This window comes from Hypomesus transpacificus, chromosome 20 (genome assembly GCF_021917145.1).
Source record: "Hypomesus transpacificus isolate Combined female chromosome 20, fHypTra1, whole genome shotgun sequence".
Taxonomy (NCBI): Eukaryota; Metazoa; Chordata; class Actinopteri; order Osmeriformes; family Osmeridae; genus Hypomesus; species Hypomesus transpacificus.
Genome location: NC_061079.1, coordinates 1,234,332 through 1,259,976, shown reverse-complemented (window position 1 = coordinate 1,259,976; position 25,645 = coordinate 1,234,332). Strand labels below are relative to the sequence as shown.

General features: G+C 43.7%; 2 protein-coding genes across 2 annotated transcripts; one reads left to right on the top strand and one right to left on the bottom strand.

The window, feature by feature from the left end:
* Positions 1-523: 523 nt before the first annotated feature.
* Positions 524-2,108, top strand: bsx (brain-specific homeobox). Its single transcript, XM_047043358.1, has 3 exons — positions 524-899; positions 1,372-1,562; positions 1,736-2,108. Exons 1-3 carry the CDS (start codon positions 647-649, stop codon positions 1,979-1,981), a joined length of 690 nt encoding a protein of 229 aa, XP_046899314.1. The 5' UTR covers positions 524-646; the 3' UTR covers positions 1,982-2,108.
* Positions 2,109-5,198: 3,090 nt separating this feature from the next.
* Positions 5,199-23,081, bottom strand: jhy (junctional cadherin complex regulator). The gene is made up of 9 exons (XM_047042877.1): positions 23,041-23,081; positions 22,034-22,533; positions 18,577-19,345; positions 13,215-13,331; positions 10,797-11,485; positions 10,204-10,495; positions 8,389-8,475; positions 7,586-7,720; positions 5,199-6,704 (listed from the first exon to the last, which is right to left on the bottom strand). The coding sequence occupies exons 2-9, from the start codon at positions 22,435-22,437 to the stop codon at positions 6,495-6,497; spliced, it is 2,703 nt and encodes a 900-aa protein (XP_046898833.1). The 5' UTR covers positions 22,438-22,533; positions 23,041-23,081; the 3' UTR covers positions 5,199-6,494.
* Positions 23,082-25,645: the final 2,564 nt, after the last annotated feature.

Sequence of the window (25,645 nt, the reverse complement as noted above, 5' to 3'; positions counted from 1 at the left end):
CCCTTAACTTTCACTGGACTTGGAACAACAATACATTTAGCCTACAAGACAACAAATTATTAAATGTGATTACTTTTTCATAAATGCAGTCTTTTTATCAAGCAACTGTCCCGTCATATCAAAATAATTAGGCGGTGCCTGAGATCGTTGTAGCAACACATAAAACGTATTTTATCATTTTAGAAACTGTGTACGTTAAAGAAAACATGTTGTAAACGACAGGAGTGTGTTTCAGTCCAGCATCAGCTTCCATCCTCTCAACATCCATGGAAAGGAAGCGAATGAAATCAAGTTTGACTAAGGCGCAGTGGGAAGCAACTGACTGACTCTCCTGGGAAAGGCGTTTTCAGCACCATGGCGAGCGGCCCTCCCTCTCCGTTGCCGTCACTCTAAATTAATCCATATGACAGTAATTCTTTTCCCCGCCCCACCGTCGTGCTATTGGCTGATTACAAATCAATTTGCCTATCTGCCACTGTCGCTATCCTTGGATAAATAGTAATCTACCTCCCACTGAATTAATAGTAGAGTAATCTACCTGGCAGTATACTAGCTGACACGCAGACTACTATCAAGCGCTTGAGACCGGAGAACACGTTCGCGCAACATCACCAACATTTTACGGACCCAAGTTGGTTAAAATAATATGAATCTGAACTATACGTCTCCGGTGCCTCAGGTGCCCGTCCAGAGGTCAACGTCGTTTTTCATCGAAGATATCTTATTACACAAACCGAAACCCCTAAGAGATGTATTTCACTCGCCGTTTTCCACCTCCCTTGCGTCCCGGATGCCTCTCCTAGAATATGGATACCCACTGATGCCCACACCGATACTGGCGCCTCACCCGCACCATCCTCTCCACAAGCCAGAGCATCACCAATACTTCTTTACATCTGGTAAGCTACGACTACTGGGCATGCATTAATAGGTCTGTTGAACGTGTAATATCGGTGTAGATTATTTAGTGATGTTTTAGGTTAGTATTATCTAGAGAGCAAGCACAAAAAAAACAATAATTGTATTGCTCATCGTTTTGAACATGTTTATAGTTTACCAGAAAACTAGGCTACGCTGAAATGGGCATAAATAAGGACTAACCAGAAAGCAACATATAAACAACACGTTGAACCTGTTATTCTATTTAAAACACATGCGTAAACTACGTTCTGTAGGCTATTTTACTAAAGAACACTGTGGACAAGTCGTCACTTATGGGCCTACTTAACCGTGTTAAAATAACTTTAATGAAAGAAAAAAATGTACTATGCCCCTGTGTACTTTTATTCAGGAGCAAAATCAACAACAAAAAATAAGCAACCTGTTTGATCTTGATTATGTCGTCTAATAATTTTGAAATCTTTTTTTAAGGAATGCAAATGCCGGCGTTATTTCAGCACCATCCGGATTTACCGGGAAAGCATTGCAGACGCAGAAAGGCAAGAACTGTCTTTTCTGATTCCCAATTATCTGGCCTGGAGAAGAGATTTGAAATTCAACGGTATCTTTCTACACCCGAGCGAGTGGAGTTGGCAACAGCGCTAAGCCTGTCAGAAACTCAGGTAAGAGGAATTAGCTTATGGCACCATTTTGTCACCATTATGGAACCATTTGTGTCCATTAGACGGAGGGGTCTTGATGAGCGTTGATGATGATGACGACGGTTCAACATTTCAATACATTGGCCGCCTTGTTTGGAAATCAGTTTATGAAATATTCAACATTTTCCGCGCAGGTGAAAACATGGTTTCAAAACAGACGGATGAAGCATAAGAAACAGCTAAGGAAAACGCAGGATGACCAGAAAAATTCAAATGACTTAGATAGATCGGTGGAAAACTCAAGCGAGAGTGAGATCAACGAAAAAAGCACTGAGGACATTAGCAAAACGGGGATCGACGCGGACTCATACATGATCGAAGAAAACGAGGACGATGTTGATATCGAAGACGACATCTGTTCACCAGAACATTTACTATAGGCCTAATGCAAAAAAGCAATTGTTTGAAATGTAAATATTTTGTCTTTACAATATGATATGTAATTATATAAATATATCCTACACATTGCCTTTTTAACAGAACAATTACAATATTGCAAATATTTATTCAACCGTGTGCTTATTCAACGAACTAATTTCAATGCTTTCCTGTTATATAGGCTAGCCTACCATATCCACCAGGTTCATATTTTAAAAAAAATGAGAGACTGCAATAGAATAAAAGAGTTCTTACAATTAGCTTATTATTTGTATTCTCCCTATTATTATTATTATTGCTGTTTTATTGGCTAAAATATATCTTAATCTATTCATCATACTGTGGTTTGTGGGTGTTTTGAATACCAATTCTTATGAAAATATGTTAATCATAAACTGCACAAGTAATTTCATAAACTCAATCAGCTCTTATAATTTAATTAATCATCCTACCCCGTTGTTTTGCACTTTCGTTGAAAAAATCGAAATATGTTGGGCCTACATGTAGTCTACCTATATCTTCATAGGCCTCGGCCTGTTTTCCATTTGTAATTCAATACTTTTTATTATTAAAACTTATGACACCCCATACTGAGTTATTTTCATTTTATTGTTTGAGCTACTTTTTAACTAGTCATTTTAAATACTGTTTGATCAGTTTTAAAATGTTAAATCTGCCGAAAGACAAACAGTAACCCAATGATCCATCTTAAAATTGAAAGGAAATAGTCTACAATTTTGGATGTAGGATAAGCTATGTAGGCCTATACCCTCTTTGGCTATATTTCAGAGAGAGAGAGAGAGCGTGTGTGTGTGTTTTTTTTTGTGTGTGTAAGTAAAACGTTTATTTTGTCATATACGGCAAAGGATGGAATACTCTACAATATAGGCCTAATTATCATTATTATGTTATATTACTGTCGTTATTATTATTATTATAAAATGTGCAGGCCTGTGTAGAAGCCTGTAGCCAACCTCATCCTTCAAAGAGCCTCACAGTCGTAAAATGAAGTTGTCCACGGCTACCCGGAATACACTGAGGGCAGATTAAACGGTCTTTTATGATCATGACCCACCTGCTTGAGTCAGTACCCTCGCGCAGCGTGTGATGGAGATTTCTCTCGGAGGGTGAGAGTTACAAGTTGTCCATGCTGTGGTGGCTCGTCCCCGCTGAGTACCCTCCTAACAGGAAGAAAAGAGGATTTAGGCTAGACATAGGAAGTGACACCATGACAACGTTTGTCAACGTTCGTCAGGCGAAGGTTATTTTTAAATAAACGGCAACGCATGACAAATAAAATACAGAGGTTTGAATCAAGATTTTAAATCAGTAACTAATGAAATTCAGATCTTGCGCTTAGCCTAATTACTTCCACGGTGTTCAATACAGCACACCGAGTTATAATTTAGCACAAGGAGTATAATTTCGGTTTAGCCTGCCTATACTCTTAAGTGTAGCCAACGAAGCTATTGTGTCATTGGCCACCTTTCCCGGAATACGGTAGTAATAATAACAATAACTTTATGTAAAAAGAAGAGCGTACCGAAAAAGCCCAGTTTATGCTGAAAGACAGTTTGTTTGTGGACTAACCTTTTAACACATTCATGTTGTGGTGCAACACCCCCTCGCCGGAAGTGACAGGAAGCAGTAGACAATAGGCCACAAACATTAACTTTATCAATAAGCTAATTAATAAAAAATAAAAAAATTCTAGGTCTGAATATTTTGTAGATTTAATTTAATTAGGCCTCGTGTTTAGGTCCTTGTAACTGATTTAACAAGCACACTTGGCTACACCGACTTAATCCAAACGTTGGCCTCGGTTTACAAATTTACCACTATAAGCTCCTCAAACCATTTTCAGGAAAATCGATCAGGGGGTTCCATTGAAATGCAAACTAATGGTTCATATTTCAAACTACAACATTAGGCTACAGTGAGTGAATGACTGTTTATTCTGTCTGGGGGGAAAAAATCATTTTAGGATTTTATGAGCTATGATTTAGTGTATTTTGGAGGATTTTGTCTACCTTAATTTTTTTTTTTTATTACAAATCCATGGGCAGCCGTGACCATATAGCTGCGGATTGATCCGTCATAGCCTACCACGGAGAGCACCAGTAACGAGGCACGTGCTGATTTAAGAAACCCGGCCTGTTCTGTTCAGCGTAATTCAACATTACTGGACAGCAGCTCCCGCAGAAAAAGGCCCGTTAACGTCTACAAAATAACTAATAAACTCTTCAACCAAGCATCTATCCATCTTGCTTCCAAGCGGAAAATATGCCTTTTTCAGCATCGCTGCCCTAGGAAATGTTAGGTCATCATCATCTCTGGGGATATTGAATTTAGGGGTTACCATATTAGTGAACATACAACTCACCTTGTCAGGCAAGCTTTTATCAAACCTCTGTCTGTGAACGTTTGCCAGGTTGGTCCATTCATTGGGGAAGGCTAGGTCTACATTACCAGGCGATCACCTTTTCAGCCACTCTGACAAAAACTGGATGTGCATCTTTCCCGGTTCATCCCTCCCTCTTTGAAAAGCAATTCATGCAATTCATGTCAAAAACCGTGATTCTGATTAAGTAGGCAAAATGGAATAAAAAGCACAGAGAAGCTGAGCAGAAGGTGATCAATTAAAAGATTAAGCGTTTTGCAACACATGGACGCATCTGCATTTGGGTCTAATAGCGGACTCGTCAGCTCATTTTCAGGGGCCTGCGCCCTACTTAAAGAGCTGCTCACATCAAAGCGTCCGTGTCGGACCCAGCTTCCCAATCTGTAGAAAGGGATGCTAATTTAGCCTCCTTTATGTGCGGCAGTGAGAGACTCCTTCAATTAACTGGATTTCTATGGCAATAGAGGAGGTCGTAGATGCAAAGAGATTGGTCAGAACAAGCATAATTCCTCGTTCAATCAAAAGATCTGGTATTCATTACCATCCCACGCAACTGAAGCTGTTTCATTATAAACACAGGGCATCAAATATGCCATGATGGTTTAAATAGAGACTATAATCTAATTAAAATATTAGATAGAACTAAATAGCTCTTTGATAATGATCTAAGGGTTCTGTTAAAGAAATGGGGTGCTTGAGATTGTTTATGGGGCAAATTATCACTTTAGACTACAGACAAGTGAGGGATGACCAAATCTGCAGGGCTTCAAAGTGTAATTTTTATTTGACCCATTGGTGTCTCCGTAGCGATAGGGGGATACTGGCGGGAAACAATCAGGCTCAAGACAAAGAACACATTATTCTCGATTAACAGCGCTACCAGGTGCACAAGAGGGTGAGAGGGGACAAATTGAAATTGTGGATAACATACCAACATGTAAATTACAGACTCATTACAAACATTAGAAGACAAAACAACTGTACATGTGGAACATCCGCTTCTGGTTTAATGAAGTTGTGTCAAACACAGGCATATTTCAATTAACATTAAATGGAAAAAATATTATACTATACTTCTGAGTTGTCTCCTATCATTTGGCTGCTTTTAAACAAGATCTCTCTAGTGATGATTCTGTTCTACCTCATAGTATGTTGCCTCACCTACAGTGCACATGAGCCCCAAAAAAAGTGACACGTTAACACACAGCTGGTTATGAAGGTAAATGATATACGTCTCGATCAAACCAGCCCTCGCTCAGTTTACACAGTGTATTTGACTCCACAGTCAAACTACAACAGATGATTTAGGTAACAAGACAAGGATTATCCTTGTCAAGATTGGAGCATGATATATTTGAATAATGCTCATTGACTCACTGTACAAATCATTTGTGCACATTTCATACATTTCATATATTAATCAAGTGCAAGTCCAAACTACTCGGAGAGACATGTTTACCCTGTGGTGAGTACCATAAACATCACGAATAAAGAAGCAACCAGTGCTTAACAAGTTAATTTGTTGAACAAACGCTTGCATAGGGCAAGATAAATCATTGTGTCAACAGCAGCAGACAAGCTGTGCAAGAACACACACACGTGGAGAAGTTGACACAAGTGCTAATAAATAGTCCCAGAGCACAACACACAACCTGGGCCTTCTACATCCTTTGAAAGACGGAGCGTTTGCGCTGGTTTGTCCGGACTGCCAGGTGGATGCTTGTTTGCACTATCCGCCCGCGGTCTTTGAATCCCACCCCAGACAACAGCAATCAAACGGAGAAAACAATTTGAACGAATCCCAAACATATAAATCTATGGATGGATCTACTGTCTGTAGAGTCAGGCCGCGGGGTGCGATGCGGTGCCTGGGTAGGGTATGTACCCTCAGAGGCATTGAGGGTATGTACCCTCTCCTACCGAAACCCCAGAACAGCCAGGTGAGCAGCGATCAGGGTAGGGGACCCGAGAACAGCCAGGTGAGCAGCGATCAGGGTAGGGGACCCGAGAACAGCCAGGTGAGCAGCGATCAGGGTAGGGGACCCGAGAACACCCAGGTGAGCAGGGATCAGGGTAGGAGACCAGCAAGCTGGGCAGCTTCAGAGGCGGGCGCGTCACACGGCGTGCAGCACCTTGAAGTGGGCCACGGCCGCCTTCTCTTCCTCGTGGCGTTTCCTCAGGAGGTCCAGCTGGGAGAAGTCGACACCCTCCAGGTAGGGCCTCCGGTCAGAGGAGACCCCCTGGCCCCTGGCCCCCTCCCTGGGCACGGACAGGGGCTTGGAGGGAGGGACTGGCCGGGGAATGCTCTTGGCGTACTCCAGAGCCTGAGGCGAGAATTTGGACGTTAAGGTGTTGGACTGTGGACTGTGGTTTGAAACAACGAAGCGGAGGATGAGATTGAAAAGAAAAGGCGAAGGGTTTGTGGGGTAGAAACTGTGAGCTCAAGTAGCCTGAGTGCTTTTATGAGTCCAGCTTAGTGGACGAGGGTGCCATGTTCTTCATCAGTCTATTTAGGGACTTTGATTTTGAAATTGAATTCAAAGGGAATCAAAAACTTTTCCAAAAATTATAAATGCCAATGGTATCCTAACAACCTTGGCAATTCCCACTTTCAATCCATTTTGACATCAAATGTCTTAGACTTGTGTTTAAATGAGAGGTATCTATAGTATTATCCAGCACTTTGTAGGACCGATCTGGAATTGTTTTGGAGGAAAGCAATCACACAGTATAATAGGTCTGGCCAGAGAACAGAGAGGGATGGATGTGTTCTGAGGTACAGCACTTTCTTATGGGAATGATCCCAATCTCCTCCTGCTCACCCTCACAACCGGCTCACACACGTGCTTCACATTGGGTTAAGTCGTTCTTTTGCCAACACCCTCTTTTATCGACTATTGTCCTCAAACACACTCTGTCCCTCACACTCTCTCTCTCTCTCCCTCTCTCACACACACGTACAAAGTCTCCCTCCCTCTCTGTTAGTGTCTCTCCCTCTCTCTCTCCCTCAGTCAGTGTCTCTCTCCCTCTGTCAGTGTCTCTCTCCCTCTGTCAGTGTCTCTCCCTCCCTCTCCCTCCCATGTCAGTGTATCTCTCCCTCCCTCTATGTCTCTCTCTATGTCGGTGTCTCTCTCCCTCTATGTCTCTACCTCTCTCCCCCATGTCAGTGTCTCTCTCCCTCTCTCTCTCTGTCAGTGTCTCTCACCTTCTTCCTGGGAACCTGGTCCTTCTGGTCTTGTCCCACTGGCTTCCTGGCTGGCAGGGTCGGCATCCTACTTATCTTCTTATTCTGCTCGCGGATCACATTAGAATACAGCTTCTGTCGTCTCATTTTCTCAACCTGCCGGTGGTGAAAGAGAGAGACAGAGAGGGAGGGAGGGGGAGATTACAAAGAAAGGGTTTAATTAACTGAGCAATTTCTCCCAGAAGAGCGTATCTCTCTACACATCCCTTGCGACAGCCTCTTCACAGTAGCCCCGACAGAAACAAACACAACAGACCATTTAGTGGCCCTATCAACATTTACACATATCACTGACAAATAGGGACGACCCTAGGTGCGGACAGGCCTCAATCTTGGAGCAAATTGCCCATACATGCTCACACCATACACAGGAGGATTAACAAAAGATACATCGTCACCAAATACCTCTCAACTTCCCAGGGCAGCTCTCATTTGCTTTGTAAATCCAATTTAATCTGTTTGGAATGATACTGGGCTTTAACGAGAGAGAGGGAGAGAGTTTGTATGTGTGGAGGGGGGGGGGGGGGGGGGGGGGGGGGTTAATGGAAGCACAAAGAGACTTGAAGAGCTTCCATGTGATTGGTTGGACTCTGCAATTGGGAGTGAGGCTTGTAATCACAGTTTAGTGCTTTCGAAAACTAGTCCTGGAACAATGTATACAACAGCAAAGCAATCACAACGTAACACCACGTTCTCCCAATACAAACTGGTCCTGGTCTTTCATCAGAGGCTGGGTGAGTGCTGATTGGGCGGCGGGTGCTTACTGTGACGTCATCGGCTGTGTAAACAGGCCCAAGGCCCCCCAGCTTCAAGTCCTGCTTCAGGCGCTGGTAGTCTCTCAGTGTGTAGGCCTAACACACACACACACACACACATCCTAAATACGTCTAGAATAACACAATTGTCACAAGGTCACCAATAACAAGGTCACAAATTACAAGACGACCACACAAACCGCACAGCTTGCGTCTGACGCATTCGACTCTCGAAAGAAAACACACATTAACATTCTCATTCAGATGTGTTGTCCACCTCCAGGTTTCATGCGTTAGTCTAGGGAGTCAGATGGCTGAGCGGTGAGGGAGTCGGGCTAGTAATCAGAAGGTTACCGGATCGATTCCCCGCCGTGCCAAATGACGTTGTGTCCTTGGGCAAGGCACTTCACCCTACTTGCTTCGGGGGTAATGTCCCTGTACTTACTGTAAGTCGCTCTGGATAAGAGCATCTGCTAAATGACTAAATGTAGTTTTCACAGAGAACGTGTTTGTGTTGCATCCCGGAGAGGAGCCTTCCAGAGAGGAGCTTCCCAGAGGCCCCGGGCCTGGCCCCGCCCTCCCAGAGGCCCCGGGCCTGGCCCCGCCCTCCCAGAGGCCCCGGGCCTGGCCCCGCCCTCCCAGAGGCCCCTCCCAGTCGGCGGGGGGGAAGTAGGGCCAAAGCACTAATCCCTGATGTACATCTGAGGGGCCACTCAGCCAGCCACTCAGCCAGCAATCCACAAGCTGCCCTCAGACAAAAGGGGGCTAATCATTCCAGATCGGACTGGCTGCTTTTAAAAGGCTCAGGTCACTTCAGAATTAGCCATTGGTCATGGACACGTCAGGGGGGCTTTCTGAGGGAGGTTTGTTCCTCCAGACCCCCACCCCTGGTCAGTCACTCCTCTGCTTTCATGCCCCGGACCCCCCCCACTGAGCGCTGGGCTGGTTTACAAATCTCAGCCTCACTAATCTGGTCAGACATGTCGGCTAACATGATGAGTTTGGGCAGACAGGTGGAACATGTTGTTAGCTGATGTGAGAATACGCATCGGGAAGACGTGCATGCTGGGTAACTGTTGGGTGGACTACACATCCTCGTTTAAACACACCCGCGTTTAGGAAACAACTCGATTCTCACAACCGATCCTACACATCTCTCTCTCTCTCTATTTCAATGCCTGACGATCCGATTTTTCGGACATATGAAATGCACCCTAAATAAAGTTAGTAGATACATCTATGGGTTTCATTGACAGTTTCTTAGCTAGCAGCTTTGTGGGGAGAGAATGGTGGAGTCTCTCTCAGAGTATTCTCTGAGATGCACCTGCTGAGATCAAGCCGGAGATCGACAAAAGAGGCCAAATCATTACATGCAAATTGGCATCTTAAGCAGTGCCTGCACCGTGGAAAATGCCTTTTTTTCTCTTCTCCCTTAATCACCTTATCCTCTAACACATCTCAACATGGCTTTCTGGGCCTTGTCTGACATTGGCAACTCATTGCAATTAAGTGCATCTTACCGGAGTTAGACAATTAACCTGATGGTTTGTGTCTTAACCACCAAGTAGGCCCCTTTCACAGCCTGTCTGTCTGGGTGCATGTAAAGAGATTACGTCTGACATCAAAGGACGTTTTATTTGCGTAACATGTGCCCCTCTTATAGACTTTTAGGATAAGGGGAAATGGACGGGCAATTATCCAAGTAGCAAAATTGGAGAGCGTGGCCCTATCTTGTTTTTGCATTTCGGATGTTTATAAAAACTGAAAAGGAATATACAAGGAATACACAACTACAGGTACACACACACACACACACGCACAAACCTTGTAAGTGAGCCTCTCTTTTAGTTGCATGTGTTTCTCCATCTGTGCCAGGTATCCATCTGAACAGCTCCTCTGAATGTTTATCTTCTGGGTGCCATTCCCCTGTGCTACTGTAGGATGTCCTGTCATCAGATGGCCTATAGGGGGCAGCCCTGCCCTGGGGTCTGGCTGCTGTTTGTACACAGCAGGTCTGTAGTTGTGACTCTCTGCAGGATGCAAGGCACTGCTTTCCACATGAACAATCTGGTTCTGGTTATCAGGACGGGACAAATGCCACCTTGGACTGGTGAACCTGGAACATTGAAACAGAGCAACAAAGTCATTTTAACCAATTACATTTTAGATTAATCATAATTACTCTATTTTGTAGGCAACAGTAATGAATAAGGTTGAAGTCTTGCTACTAAGAATACTGATGTTTGCCTAAGATCAGCGGTAATAATTATTACACAAGAGATACACAAGATTCAAGTGCAGTCACGCAGCATGAACACCAGAGGAGTGAACACCAGAGGAGTGAACACCAGAGGAGTGAACACCAGAGGAGTGAACACCAGAGGAGTGAGGGTGGAGAGGGGCCAGGCCGGGCTGACCTTGTGCTGCCGTCCCCTGGCCATCCTGCTGGAGAACCCTCCTGGCTCCAGACGCTCGGCTCAGCAGCCATCCCCACCTCGGAGGGACTGGGCCTAGCTGGGACGCCCAGCCTGGGCGGGGGCACCAGGGCTGGAGGGGAGAGGGGCCCAGGGCTGGCAGCCAGCGTCACCCCGTGGTAGGGGACCGGGAGAGGGGCATGGAGGTGTCTTGTCAGGGGCAAGCTGGAGGGGTGAGAGAGCATGTGAGGGCGTCCAGGGGAGGTTGAGGTGAGGCCCTGTCTGCTCTGGTGGAGGAGGGGGAGGATGTCAGAGGAGGAGTGCAGGTTGATGTGGAGGTGGACCGAGGGTGCAGGGTGCATCTGGAGTCCAGCGTGTGAGGGTGAGCTGCTGGAGAAAGTGGAGTCTGTGTCACTGAGGGTTTGTGGGGATGGATGGGAGGGGTGTGGGAAGTGGGGGTGAGACCGGGGGTGAGGATGGAGGTGGGGCCAGGGGTGAGACTGGAGGTGAGGCTGGGGGGGAGGCTGGAGGTGGGGCCAGGGGTGAGACTGGAGGTGAGGCTGGGGGGGAGGCTGGAGGTGGGGCCAGGGGTGAGACTGGAGGTGAGGCTGGGGGGGAGGCTGGGGCAGGGGCCTGGCTGGGGGACTCTTCTCCGGGAGGTTTCCTCTCCATTGGGCTTTCTTCTGGGTCACCTGTGGCGGGGGTGGAGGTGGGATGATGTCAGTAACACAAGATTCTGCATCTGCAGGGACACATCAACTCACAAAATAACTCTTGACATGGCGCAAGACAAACCAACGAGGGTTAACGGATAATATCCAATTCCTTTTTAAACAATTTGCAATTTGTGACGAAAACGAAAATGTGTCTTGTGCAACTATTAATCCTATAACCTTTCTCTAGTTAGGTTTGTTTTTGATGGCCCAAGGATATACTGTGTGCGACGGTAACCCTCCGAGTTTCACCCTACCCTCCTGGATGATTTGTACATGCCTCATGAAATACTGTTTTGGATGTAAGGACAGTCACTACTTCATCGGGATCTCATCAACAACAGCGACTCACAAAGAAAAACATATCTCAAGTGGTAGACTGAAAATACACGGTTTAGATTCCCCTCTTTGATGTCACTGGCTTTTGAGTCAATTGCTAACCTGACAACTTATTTTGCATGGCTGAGAAATTCACAAATTCACCTTTCAAAGGAAACTCATTTCAGGGAGATGAGAACAAAGAACGAGTCGATGAAGACACGGTTAGTTTAGAAAAGTATTTTATTTTTGTTTTTTTTCTGAGGTATTCTATTGATCTTTCAGTTTAGTAATCCTTCTTCTTTATGAGTCTTTGTAGACCACTAGCAGACGAGTACATTAAGGGTTTGTTTGCTTGTCTTAAGGCTTGAGGTTAGCATTTATGTTCCTTCAACTAATTGGACAGACGCATACATAAAAAATAAAAAAAACATTTTCACCTGGTTACAGGACCCGGTACAGGATTACAAAAACAGTTCTGCTTTGGACATGGACCATCTTAAAACCAATATTAATGAAAATATTATCATTTTGTTGTTGTTGTATGGGCATGAGACCAGTCTACAGAAAAGTCTTATGAACCAAAATTGATATGACACAAGCTCCTGAAACAGATCACCGTACCATGCGTTTCAAGTGAATGAGAGACTTTCTCAAAAGGACACTTAAACAAATGCATTTCGAATCATCCTTTGACGAGAGGCATCATCTGTTCATACTTTGACATGGCAGGAACCCCGGGATGATAAGAGTCCAACCCAATGAAGACAGACGTAAGTGCTGCCGTATGGCTGTTGTCATGGCTGGGGAGGGGGGGGGGGGGGGGGGAGGAGGGAGCAGGGCTGTCAAGCCGAGCTTCTCTCTGCATGGCCTGTCCAAATTACCCCACCCGGCTCCAGGACCTGTGCCTCAGCACCTAATGCCTCTGATTTAGCAAACAGCAGCTTTCCCCTCATTCTAATGGGAAAACATATACACTCCTCTGCCTGTCAGCGTTATGGCCACCGCTCAAGTGCTCCAAATAATGATGCTTCTCTATTCTCCCTCCTTTTCCCCGCTCGCCCTGCTTTCTTTTCAAGGCGTCTCCGCCGGCACCCATTGTGTCTCGACAACTCTATCGGATATTTGTGTCGTGTCCGTCGCCGGGGGGGAAAATGAAATATCCCAGATGATGGTGCGCCCGCTGTGTAGACGTTTTCATCTTGAATGGGAAGCCCTCGCTGGCAGTTACGGCAGCAAAACAAACACACACATCACACGTGGTACACGCACACATTCCACATGGTACACACACACACACAAACAAACACACCACACACCCAAACGAACACAAAGGACGGGGGAGGGTTGAATGAGATCAATAAAGAGAGCCGGAGTGGAGGGGCCCTACCCTCAGTTGTCGTGCCTGCAGCAGCCACCTCAGTTCTGGGTCCGGACTGTCCTCCAGACCCCCCTCCAGGCTCCCAGCAGTGGTAATCTCATCTGATGAATCCGTCACCTTTACACACTGGGACAGAGGAGACTGGAGGTGAGAGACAAAAGGCAGAGAGACGAAGAGGGGAAAACGGACCTGAAAATGAGAGGAATGAGTATTCCTGAGAGGACAATCTTAAAATCAGTTAATGGGAAGATTCTCATTCCCATACATTCACATCAGTAGGTATTGAAGTAGTGGTTAGTGGTAGTAGTGGTGGTCAGTAGGTGTTGAAGGGAGAAAATAGGGGGTGAATATATGTTCAATTATGTTGTTTATAAAATATACCTAATTCCAATTAAATAGGCCTAATTATTTAACCGGGTGCAGTACTTCAGAATCAAAACGGTCCTTCTACATTGTTAATTTCTGTTTAGAATGTTAACTGTATATATACCCCATGAAACAACCAAACCGGCGGAATTATCAGCGAAAATATGTCACCTCCGTTTCCCAGTGTCTGTCGTGTCAAACTATTCGAGTACTACTCCCATTAGTCAGTCCACTCTGCACTTTAACCTCCCCAATCGCCCTCACGTTACATCAATTCCTCCATTCAATGTTTCCTAATGCACCCGTAGCCGTCGCGAAAATATCTTCCCCTAATGCCATAATGAAAATCATTTTGTTAACTTTGGCCAAAACCCCCTTGGCGCCAGGGACAATCTCAGGGGATCGATGCCATCGACGGCGTGAGGAGTTACTTGTTGAATGCTGCTAATTCTGCTAGCATGAATAGGGGAAGGTCACGGAGAGAGGGTGAATCGAGTTGTAATATATCCATCAATAAGCGCTCAGCCCTGCTGTTCCATCTATCTGCTGAAAGGCCAGGTACGGAAGAAGCAGATAGTGCCCAGCCTCACTGTCCTATCCAGCTCAAGGAGAGGCTCGCACACAATGGTACCTAAAAGCAAAGAATTGTTATGTTGAAAAGGAAATTGAAAATTTCACAGAGACTGCATGAAATGCTGTTTTGACCTCAAGCGGCGTGCCTGCAATGTAGTTTTCAAAATGCTTGACACAAAATGTCAAATTGTGTAATGAAAAGAATGACTCATGTAAAAAATGTGGAATAGTAGTTGGAAATTACACGTTACATGGTTTTGTGACTATGGCAAACTGTCAGAAGATTTATTGGCATCTCAATATGATAAAAACACAGTTTTATATAATCACGCATCAGAGAAAAGGCCGTGCTCACATCAACATGGGGATCTTAGCGTTGGCACTAGGTTGTGGTTGGCTGCAGTCTAGGATGAACATGAAGTCACATGCCGACGCTGTGCTTCCCAGCTGGCTGACCATGAGCACGGTGGATTTGAACTTTGTATTTTATTTCTATCTGGCTGCATTATTGTCTTCAGCCTTTGGTCTGCACCTCAAACTGCTCCTTCCAAAGTGTCTTATATGTTGTTCTCTCTCTGAGTTTTCCTGTCAGTTTTTCCCTTGTCTTCTTAGAGGGTTTTAGGTTGAAAATGTGCAATCATCTAAGCAATTAAAACATAATTGGATGATATTTTGAGCTTCCTCCAGAGGCTGGCTGATAACCAGCTATTCTCAGGGTGAGACAGTGTTCAGGGGTCCTCGCACACCCCCAAACTTGGCGTTGGTGGAACAGCTGTGTGTGTGTGTGTGTGTGTCTGAGCAACAGGTGTCAGTGACTTCACTACGGACAGCACACACACACACCCACCCACACACAAACACTCCACCCTTCCCTCCAGGGCAAGACCCAGCTACAACCTATGCCAGTGCCCCCTGCCTTTGGCTTTTGTCACCCATTATAAAAATCCCAATCAATTGGAGCAAATGATCAAGCATTTTGAGCATCATAAGCTGTGTAATATCTATTCTGCGAAATTGGGGCCCATAATTGCCTCTCGGCTAGACGATGCCACAACAAAGTCAGAGCAATCGCGGCAAAGCCATATCACCCCCCAACCAGGACCGGGAAACATCAGCTTTTCGCAATGATGACTTCAAAGGGTCCGTGGATCTTGAATTGCATTTGGTTGCTATTGTGGCCAGCCCAGGCAATCCTGATTAGGTGTTTACACTGAGGTAGGGTATACAGTGCCAGAGAGCCTCCATGGAGCTTTGGTCTAAAGCTATTAAGAGATTGTACATTATGTTCCCTGGCTTTGAAGTGAGGGTCTGAGAGATGAGCAGAGGCTCTGGCTGAGTGCAATGGCAGAAGATTGCTCCGCTACTTCTGTCTTTTTCAAAGGAGGCCCTGTTGCCGAACACCGCGGCTGCCGCCACTCTGCGCTCGCGGGGGCTCAAAAGTTGCCGCATTAGGAGATTGTGTACATTTAATAATGCGGCTAATTATAGCAAGTTGGTTTCAGAACTCCACTCCCGTCAAAGAGCAAATGGGAGCCTCTTTAGAGAGAGAGAGGCAGAGCGAGCTGTGTTTAGCCGGGCCGGGATAATGATGGGGAAACGGATGTGATTTTGTTGTGGGAACTGCTCTCTTTTAAAAGGACATTGTGGACAAAGAAGAAGGCAAATGAAGGCAGTCTCAAACGGCAACATGCGGACATGAAACCTGATCAGGAAACTGTGTTTGTTTCAGATCTGTGGGGCAGCTCTCCTCTGATTGCACCAATCCCTCTCTAGACAGAGGGTTACACAAGGAACTAATATAGCTGCACAAGAACGAATGTTTGAGAGACTATTTTAATAAATTCTAATCTCAATTTGAAAGAAACGCTGAACATTTAAACATCCGATTTACTTTAAGTATTATAAGTTTGGATCGATCTCAAACAATCTCAATCTCTGTACTAAAACAGTGGACTAAAAATGCAGGGTTTGGTATCCAACACTTAGAAAGAAAACAAGTTAAAAAAGAGAAACTAAAACTAAAACACAAAATGAAGAAAAATAATCCAGTCTAGTAGAATGCTTTCTGTCCGTCTATGTGTTGAAGCATTACACACAAATGTCACCCCATTTGCAAATAAACATCCTACAACAGGGCCGCATGCACATCACCCCTTTTTAAGCTGCGCGTGTTGTGAAGAAGACGTGGCGATGGGAAACTAATAAGCTAATTCAGGAGACACTGAGACAACAGACGGCACTGAAGGAGGAATAGGGCTTAATATCCCACAATACTAACAGCCCTTCACTATGCAAATGTGGGTGATATCGGGCTGAGACATTGTGGTGAGGCCTGGGCTCAGATGGGCAGGGGGGGGAAAAGGTTTGGGATATTAAAGCTACCAAACAGACATATGCCCCAGAGACATGGAGAGGGGGGAAACAGGCTACCTAGGCCAATTATATCCCTGCGCCAGGTGCAGGGCTATCTAAGAGGCTATTGGTAACCCGTCTTCTCTGATGTCCTTAATAGCTACTGTTGTACAGATCAACTCATAATAGGCACTACATAGACACACAGGGCTGCCTTTCACTTGGTAGAGAGGGAACAGCCAATTGAAATCGAGATTGCTGCTCTGACAAATTAATTTTCCAGACTGGGTCCATGTTCACTGGATGTCGCAGACAAAGTCAAAAGGAAAGAGACGTGTCCAGTTCGCCAACGGAGGAGTCTGTGTTCATGTTAAGGTTTGAGGAAGCACGTCATCTTGCTGTCACTGGCGGATAACATGGACATCTGTATGGCTACATATTTGAAATGATTACAATGACTAGGCTATTTACAAAGAGTGGTGGGCCACAGTGAAAACGTTTAAACATGTTTTTAAACGTTTGTCATTTACAGATGGTTATCCAAAGTGACCTACAAGAGCATGTTTTTCCTAATCATTGTCAGTAGAGCAAAGTAACATCCGTGACACAATGCATGATCTCACACACACAGTAGGCGAGGAAGCTGGTAAATATTGAGTCAATAACATGGGGAACAATAGTGATGGCTCAGAATGGATTTTCCAGGAATCTAATTAATGAAGTAAAAACCTGTGGAACAGCATCATATACTGAATCATTTTATCTTTAACGATCTTTTAATATCAAAATCTTGTTGTCTTATAGAAGCACTTAATCACTACTGTGCTTGTGTGCTTCTAATCCTGGGGCCATCCTAAGCTTAACAGTAGCCTATAACACTGGAGCACAAGTGTGATGTCCTGTGTAGCGAATTCATGTGGCCTAGTAGTGCTAATGTTTATAGCATACATTATAAAAAAGAACTACAGATCTAAATGGACCTTTATAAAGTATACTGGTATAAAGGTATCGGTATAAAGGTCATATACATTTAATGTATTTTTTGTATATTTTTCCCCCATATTCTAATATTTTTCCCTCTTTTGTGATAACAATTAGCCTGATGTTGTCATACTCATAATTCTAGTCAGAATATGAGTCTGAAAACTCTCCGTTGGGCTGTGACTACGGGTCATGTTTCAACCGAACTCGTAAAACAAGTGCCTCCTCGCTCAATTGGATAGACCTACAACCAATCAGAGCAACGTAATATGTTGTTTGTTGAAAACGAATTCAACTTATGTTTTACTTATTGTATATTTTATTTTAATTGTATTCCACTTAGTATTGCTATTTTATGTATCCTTAGTATAGACCACATATTTAAATTTAAGATTCCTATATGTTTACTGTATGCACCTTCCAGCCAAAGCAAATTCCTTGTCAGTGCAAACTTTCATGGCGAATAAATCTGATTCTGATTCTGAATTCAACCCAAGCGCTTTTTCGTGACGTTGTTGATTACGTTACTGTTGATCATCTGTCCATCATCGTATAAAAGCCTGCCCTGGCAATTTCATTGGTCCGTCCCGATTTTCTGTAGTTGTCCCCAATACGAGACCCTCCAGACCCAACTTCCCAACCACATTTTTTTGTGGGCGGGGAGAAGTTGGGCTGGCAGCCAGGCTAGATAACAATGCTATGGCCACATCTATGTCTGTCTTAAAAAGACATACGTATCATTCTAGTTGTTCACAAGCCAAACAAATCTCTCAGTTGTAAAGACCTGAAATAGACCAGTTTTCAGACCTTGTGCATGTTGTTGCAAAACATTAACCAATTGAAGGAGTTAAACTCTACACAACAATTGATACAGATGATGGTTTTTAGTTTTTACTATGCTTGTGCAGTCCCTAGTGGTTACTTTGTGCACTGCAGAAATGCCGAATGGAAGAGGAAAAGGAAGTACTAGTAAAAGTTAAACTAGGAGGCATTGAATGAACAGAAAGATGAAGTCAAACCAGGAACTTGTGGGAAGTGGACACCAATAAAATCTGTAGAAGACAGATGCCTATCAACAACGACTGCTAAAATCACGTACCTGAGTCGAGGTGTCAGATTCCTCTCCCTTCTGTGAATGGGCCTTCAAATAAGAACCCCCTCGCTTGGCTGCTTGGATTCCCAGAGTGGTTCTGTTCCGTTCGATAATGTCGTCCTTGGGTTTGTCTGTCTTTCTCTTTGACACTTGCTGTGGACCTTTTGGTCTGAGAGAATACTTGACCTCTTTCTCCCTGGCTGCTCCACCAGCCTGTGCCTCCCGTTGGAGCTCAGAGCGCGTCTGAAACTCTTGACCGTGTCTGTCACGCATCTCGCTGTCCCGCTCCGGCTCAGGAGAGCTGCACGGGTTGTGGTCGGGGTGTGTCGAGTTCATCCCAACCTGTTTGACTTGGTCATTCCTGTGTCGAGTTCTGCTACCTTCTCCTTCTGAGGGGGTATTGGTTGGTAAGTGTGTGGAATCCCTTGGTCCGGCTGTGACACTGTGGTTAGATGCTACATGAAGGTGGTGGGGTAATAGCAGTGGATTCTCTCTGGTAGCCTTCATCTCTTGTGGATGCAGGTGGTAAGATTCGAAGTGGTGTTGAGTCGCTAAACGGTTGCCCATCATATCTGGAGTCGCGTTCTCTGATAGAACAGGGTTTCTGACGATAGCGTAGCTATAGCCTCCTCTGGTAGAACGACCCTCTCCCTCACTGTGGCTCTCTTCCGACCTCTCCTCCATGTTTTGCGGAAGACGGACGTTGTGGAACTTCGGAGCCTCCCTCAGGTTTGTTCTCCAGTTGGGGTCGTAGCGCAGATCTGAATACCTGTCTCTGGGAGAAAACGAGATTTACAAAAGGAGATGAGGCACATTGTTAATGTCAATACTGTGCTCCGCTATGTGATGCTCAGGTCAACAAGCAGGGCAATGGGAAATGAAAACATATGGGAAGTGATAGTTATGACTTTAAATGAATAATGTCAAAGGGAATAACTATATGGTTGTTATTTTGCCACGGTCATAATGCATTTCCAGGGCCTTACTTTCAGAAAAACAGTATGCGGCATACTCGGAGGTCAAAAGAACAAGGTGTTACACCTGACTGAAATTGATGCCCTCAAACAATTAGAGCCTAAACCTTATTTGGACACAACAAAACGATCTCGCAAATTGAATAAGACGCCACTCTTCATGAGCCTGCATTTATGGATAATCTTCGTATTTTCACTTCCTCATTTGCTAATGAGGGGGTGGCAAAGTACTGCTCCCTAGCTATGGTTCACAAATGGCAATTTTCGGCTTATAAAATGGCCTGAAATTGCTGTCTAATGTGCGCCTTCTGACAGTGATGAAAAGATCTCATTATAATAATTAGCCCATGGTTCCTTTGTTGTGCAGCCTGGAGAACGAGCCGAGAGTCCTGCTTGTGTCCTGATGCCTACTAGGTGTAGGGCACTTCACTCGATGAGGGCGAAAGGGTAAGGGATGGCTCTGTAATGACGCAACAGAGAACGAGCGGGAAAATGCATTAGTTACACAGCTGCCAGGGTGCACGGGGCCCACGACTGGGGAAACACAGCGAGCCATTATGCCACAGCCCAGATACAGGCCGCCGCTAACAAAAGACCAAGGAGTCGCCTTCAAGGAAATGCGTCCAAAACAGAACAGGGAAGTTGCAAACTGTTTATAGAATATATTCAATACTCAAAACGTGGTAATTATTTACCAGAGTGTTGGTAACATTGGCGGAGGGCAGAGAGAAATGTTTAATAGAATGATGAATAGAACTGCTTAAATGGGAATCTTCTGCTTGAATGAGGGGTATCCATGAGTGTGAATTGTGAAATGCCCACTGTTGTGGAAAGGACACAACCAGCTTTGAGTATCTGTCAATAGTAAGGGGTCTATAAAATGAGATGCTGGGGGGGGGAAACTGTTTTCACCACACTCTCTGAAATGGACCCTTTGTAAGGACACATCATGGTCATTTTCTCTGAAACAATGTAGGTGTGAAGTGGGTCCTCTCTCACAACACATCTATCTGCACAGGCTGCAACAAGGGGAGAATGCCCAGTCTCTTTTGGAGGGGGGGGGGAGAGGGGGAGAATTAATATCAGGGCTGGGCTGGTTAGGAAATGACACTGAGTACGAGAGAGAGCAAAAACAGATATGGGATCCTCCACTCTTCAGATTCCTATATCTGCCTCTCGAGAGACAAGAGGTTTCTGTTGCATTAGTGATGATGCTACGCTAATAGACGTAGGAGTGACCGCTTATTGTGATAGGCCCAAACAAAACGTAAATCTAATTTCCCTTAAATTAGAGCAGTTACTCTGAAAGTCCCCAAATTACCCATCCTCTTTTCTACAGTGAATAGGCAGAGCTGACGACTTCATTTTATCCAAAGACCGCCATGGCTCTATTGTTGACAGATGAATGGAAGTTATTAATCTGTTTTCTTTCATGTGCAGTTTGCCAGGAGAATGTTTGATTGTTGAAGGACTCCACGTTGTACTGTACATAGGCCTGAACTTAATTAACCAGGATAATTGTGACATTTCAATGAGGAACATTCATTTGATGTTAAATTACTTTATAATAGCATAATTGTATTAAATTGTTTCGATTTTGTGGAAATTAACATAAAGAAGACATGCTAAGATGTGACTTTGTTTTAGATACAACAGTTTGAAAAGAGTCAAATGTGGCAAAAACTGTTGAATATGTTGAAACACACGTTTCTAATTAGACAAATTAATTGCATTCACATTAGTGTAATTGTCAGCTCGATAAGGGTTAGGTTATGTCCTCAAACTGACCGTCAAGAAGCTGCAGGTGAAAAAAATTTATGACCTTGCTGCCATCTACTGGCTAAATTTGGTGTAACCTTGATCTCTTACTGCCAGACAGATAGAAAAATAAAACTTTATTGATCCCGAGAAGAAATGTCAATGACTTACCAATAAATATTACGACAGCAAAGTTTCGAAAAAAAGTTCCTTTCAAAAAAGGAAATCAAATTGTGTTTTTTATGATATGAAGTTATTTTTTCCACACACACAGTGCAGTGTATTTCATGTGAAGGTTTCCCCACAGGACAGGTGAAGTGAAAGGAGAGAGGATGAAAGGGGAGAGGAGAACAGAGAACCCTAGAACAGAATACATGCTCTAGCTACAGTACAGTAGAGTCCTCAATAATGTATTGATATTCGAAAATATTTTTTCAACCTTTCAAAACTTTTTTTCTTTTTCACATACACAGTGAAAGGAGACGACATGGGAGGAGTGGGTAGTTGAGAACCGAGAAACCTTCAGAGCAGAGAGGATAACAGTAGAGTATAGTAGATCACTCATCAAGTACTCATCAAGTACATCAAGAAAATACTTATTTTAAACATTCAAAACTTTTTTTTTCTCCCACACGGGGACAACAATAATAATTGTGGCACGTCTATTATTGTGTATGCCAACTTCAGTGCAAGAACACAGGCTTTTCTACTGCTCAACTGAGTGAATTTACCTCGTCACTTCGGTGTCATCCATCTGATGGTTATCAGGGAATTGAATGCTGGAGACCGGACTATAATTCCTCTGGTCTGGTCTGTATGTGGATACTTCCAGACTATCATACACATCCAAACATTCCTCCCCCTGTTCTTTATAATCCTCGTCTTGTTTTTCCATCGGTTTTAAAACGGCTTGGTCGGCATCATCTTTGGGTTGTGTCACCACCTCGACGTGGCCGTCAATCCGCCTGAGGAGAGCTTGTTGATACGCCCTTTCCTCGGCCAAGCTTTCCGTGTCAGACTCGTTAGAGTCCCAAATATTGAGGCTGACATTTTGTACAGGTGAAACGACCCGCCTATGATTCTCCTTTAACCTTTCATGGGTCTTTCCCTGCTCGTGTTCTTGAATGTGGTCCATATTTGTCTTATTTTTCAGGTGACGGGGAAGAAATGAAAGCTTGTGTTTGTGTCGAGGGTGATTGGGATGCCGTGTTGGTGACTTGCTGCTGGTTCTCTGCATTAAAAGAGGTAAATTACCTGCTGTAAATGGGAAGAACGTGGCTACTGTACTCGTTTGACAGTTCAAAATAATTAAGGCCCGCTCAGCCTATAGTTGCCAACTGAATATTCGAGTGTTATTCGTCAAACGTATTTGGTCAAATAACAGAGGCCGATTTAATTAAACTTAAATTTAATGTTCTAAAGCCACGACACCACCGACATATGAATGAATGTGTGCAAGGAATACTCTGACTAGCTGAACATAGCACGGATTCTAGCTAATTGCAAGCGCAAACTAGTCTCGCTAGCCTAAACCACATAAGGTAACCTATCTAGTGCTAGCTACATTCTAAGGTTAGTCATAGCTTGTTTTCTTAACAACTTTCACACGTTGCACAATGACATGCGTTTGAAATGACATCCATTCCGAAAGCTCTATTAATCGAGTAAACGAGTGTCACTTGAAACAATACAAAACAATCACCATTGTGCTAGAAATTGTAGAGCTAAAGGTACTTACCTTTATTAGTGTGTACTTGTGAGTCGTGTAACCATGGGAACCTAAACACATACATGAGGCAGTCCTGCAGCTGCGCAGTCGTGACTCGAGCGCCTTCAGATTGTTCATCCAAAATAGTGACTCTTTCGAGTCGACTCACTAGTTTGACATAAGCACGCACAGAACACTATAGCGAACGAAAAATCATGTGAATAATGGCTGATAAAGGTTTGCTGTACATATGGCATAATACTGTCTGCATTTCAGGAAATAAACAATACCACAAATTCTCCGGTGCAACTTCAGACATTACCAGCAGAGAGAGCCATCTGACCATAAAAAATAAGGTGTTCTATAATCTACTGAGCTGTTCCAGATCCACAAATTAGATTTAAACTATTGCTTTGTTGTAATTTGGTGCTGGCCTGTCTGGAGGATACAAAACATGTGACTTTCATAGATTAAGTGAAATGACAGCTGTTTACCATTAGGTTTTAGGGAATTGAGTGATATGTCTTGAAAATCTGATAAACCACTCTAATGACTGCATTTAAATGTCTGTGTGGAATGATACTAATTTATTTTTGTCATCAAAACATTGACATGTTTATTTAAAGTTCTCAAAATGATGTAGCCTACCTATTGTCAATGTGTCAAAAAAATAATAATAATCTGATTTCCCTTACTCAAAGCACAATGTCCACCCATGGAAAACTCTTCTGTGAAGAAGACCCAAGTGTTGCACACATTACATTTGACTTCTGAACCAGACAATTTTGATTCAGGATCCAACAGAGTCAGGGAGGGGAAACAATTAGCGTTGTAAACATCAGAGATTGTGTCACCTTTGAAAAGGCATGAAAGGGATGTTTACTTTTACCACACGGCCAGTGAGATTTTCTCTTTTCTCTTTCATCCTTTCGCCATCCCCTTGTCACACGAAGACCATGCTAGACTGGCGGTTGTTCAGTGCTGTTACCCGCCTCGATTCTTGATCAGCTTCACCTCTGACAAATGGACAGGAAACTGCCTTGACGATCGTCCAAAAGTCTTACATCATTCTGGAAAGGCCAGAATAGCTGGGGTCTTACCAAAAGTAAAAAAATATGTGAAATTAATAATAATTACAAAAATTATAAGTCTACAGTAAGGGTCCAAGAGCACTTTGGGCATTTATTGGGGGAATTGAAGGCTGAGAAAGGCAAGCATTCTGTAACATCACAAGAAGCTCCTTGGAAAATTGTCAAATCACGCTGGGATTATCAGGATCTGTCCAAATTTGTGGAGTCCATGCCAACACAAGAGCACAGTGCCATTGAAGCAAAAGGCGGACATACCAAGCACTAAGATCTTCAGAAATTTTTTAAAAGGTTCGACTTTTCACTCAAAATATGTATACTAAGATCTATAATGAAATAATATAATTGTCTTGTTTAGTGGTCTCAGGCTTAAAGACCCAACTGTCTTTAAAAAAAATACATGTATAGGTATTAATTGTGTATTTTCTGGGCTAACTTGAGATGTTCAGAGTGTGTGAATTGGCACTGTGTAATTGTGTGTTCTCTTGAATCAGGGTCTAGTTGACATGCTGTTGTCTACTACTGAACCATGCTCAAGGGCCCTTCATTGCAACAGACACAATCGACATTGATTAAATCTTTCTTGGCCGTATCTCCGTTTATTTTCACACCGTAATCAGAGATGTTCTTTTATTCCTTAAGGCTGTAAGCATCTTTGGCCTCTTCAATCAAATATATATCACTCATGAGATCAGGTTTCAAAAGGTAGGTTAGTGGTTAATGCTAGCTGCAGGCTTCAACACCACATGGTTTCAAACATTCTCATTGTTCACATTACTCCGATGGCAGGCACTGTAGGAGTTTACCACCTCTAACCTACCTTTCTAAAAACTCTGGGAAATACTCGTTTCATGTTACCTCCTTTCCCCCTAGTGATCTTAAATGCTGCTCTCATGCAGACAGGACAAGAAAGGGAAACTATAAAGAAATAACGTTTCCATAAAAAAAAATATTCTAGTTTACTCTTTTCTCTAAAACAGTTGGTATGAGACACTGCAGATAGGTCGTCCTATAACACAAAAATAACACAAGTAATGCCAAGATCAAAGATAAACATATTAACATCCATTATAATCTAAAGGTCAAAGAATAGATGCAAAACAGTGTTAATTGCTAAAATGGTATTACATAACTTTAATTGAGATTTAATGCACTGATTTTAATGTGTGTGTGTGTGTGTGTGCGCAAACCTGTGTTAATTTGTGTCAGTGTGGGTGGGTGTGTGTGTTCATGCTCGCGTGTGTGTACGTAGACAAAAACCAGAGAGGAGTCTGTGTGTGTTTATAAACCCAATCACTGAACTTGAAAATTGTCTTTTATATCCTGCTGTGGCAAATGGGTTTATTATACCATAGATGTGCAGGGCTGTTTGGAAAGCTGTGTGAGTCAATGGTATCCAGGCAGCTCATAAAGGTAAAGGAATCCATTATTTTAAAGGTCACTTACCGGGTTAGAAATACTCCCAAGATGATGACTAAAGAGATGATCGCTGCTTTGTGGACAAACTGGGATACAGGCAATCTGTTATCCCCTGATCACCTTCAAGG

What these genes read in the sequence shown, in the direction of transcription:
- bsx (XM_047043358.1), top strand. Translation starts at nt 647, where the DNA reads ATGAATCTGAACTATACGTCTCCGGTGCCTCAGGTGCCCGTCCAGAGG. An exon ending in CCAATACTTCTTTACATCTG is followed by an intron (nt 900 to 1,371) that starts GTAAGCTACGAC and finishes TCTTTTTTTAAG; the next exon opens with GAATGCAAATGCCGGCGTTA. An exon ending in TAAGCCTGTCAGAAACTCAG is followed by an intron (nt 1,563 to 1,735) that starts GTAAGAGGAATT and finishes TTTTCCGCGCAG; the next exon opens with GTGAAAACATGGTTTCAAAA.
- jhy (XM_047042877.1), bottom strand. Translation starts at nt 22,437, where the DNA reads ATGGACCACATTCAAGAACACGAGCAGGGAAAGACCCATGAAAGGTTA. An exon ending in GATGACACCGAAGTGACGAG is followed by an intron (nt 19,346 to 22,033) that starts GTAAATTCACTC and finishes GTTTTCTCCCAG; the next exon opens with AGACAGGTATTCAGATCTGC. An exon ending in TGCAGGCACGACAACTGAGG is followed by an intron (nt 11,486 to 13,214) that starts GTAGGGCCCCTC and finishes CCCCCGCCACAG; the next exon opens with GTGACCCAGAAGAAAGCCCA.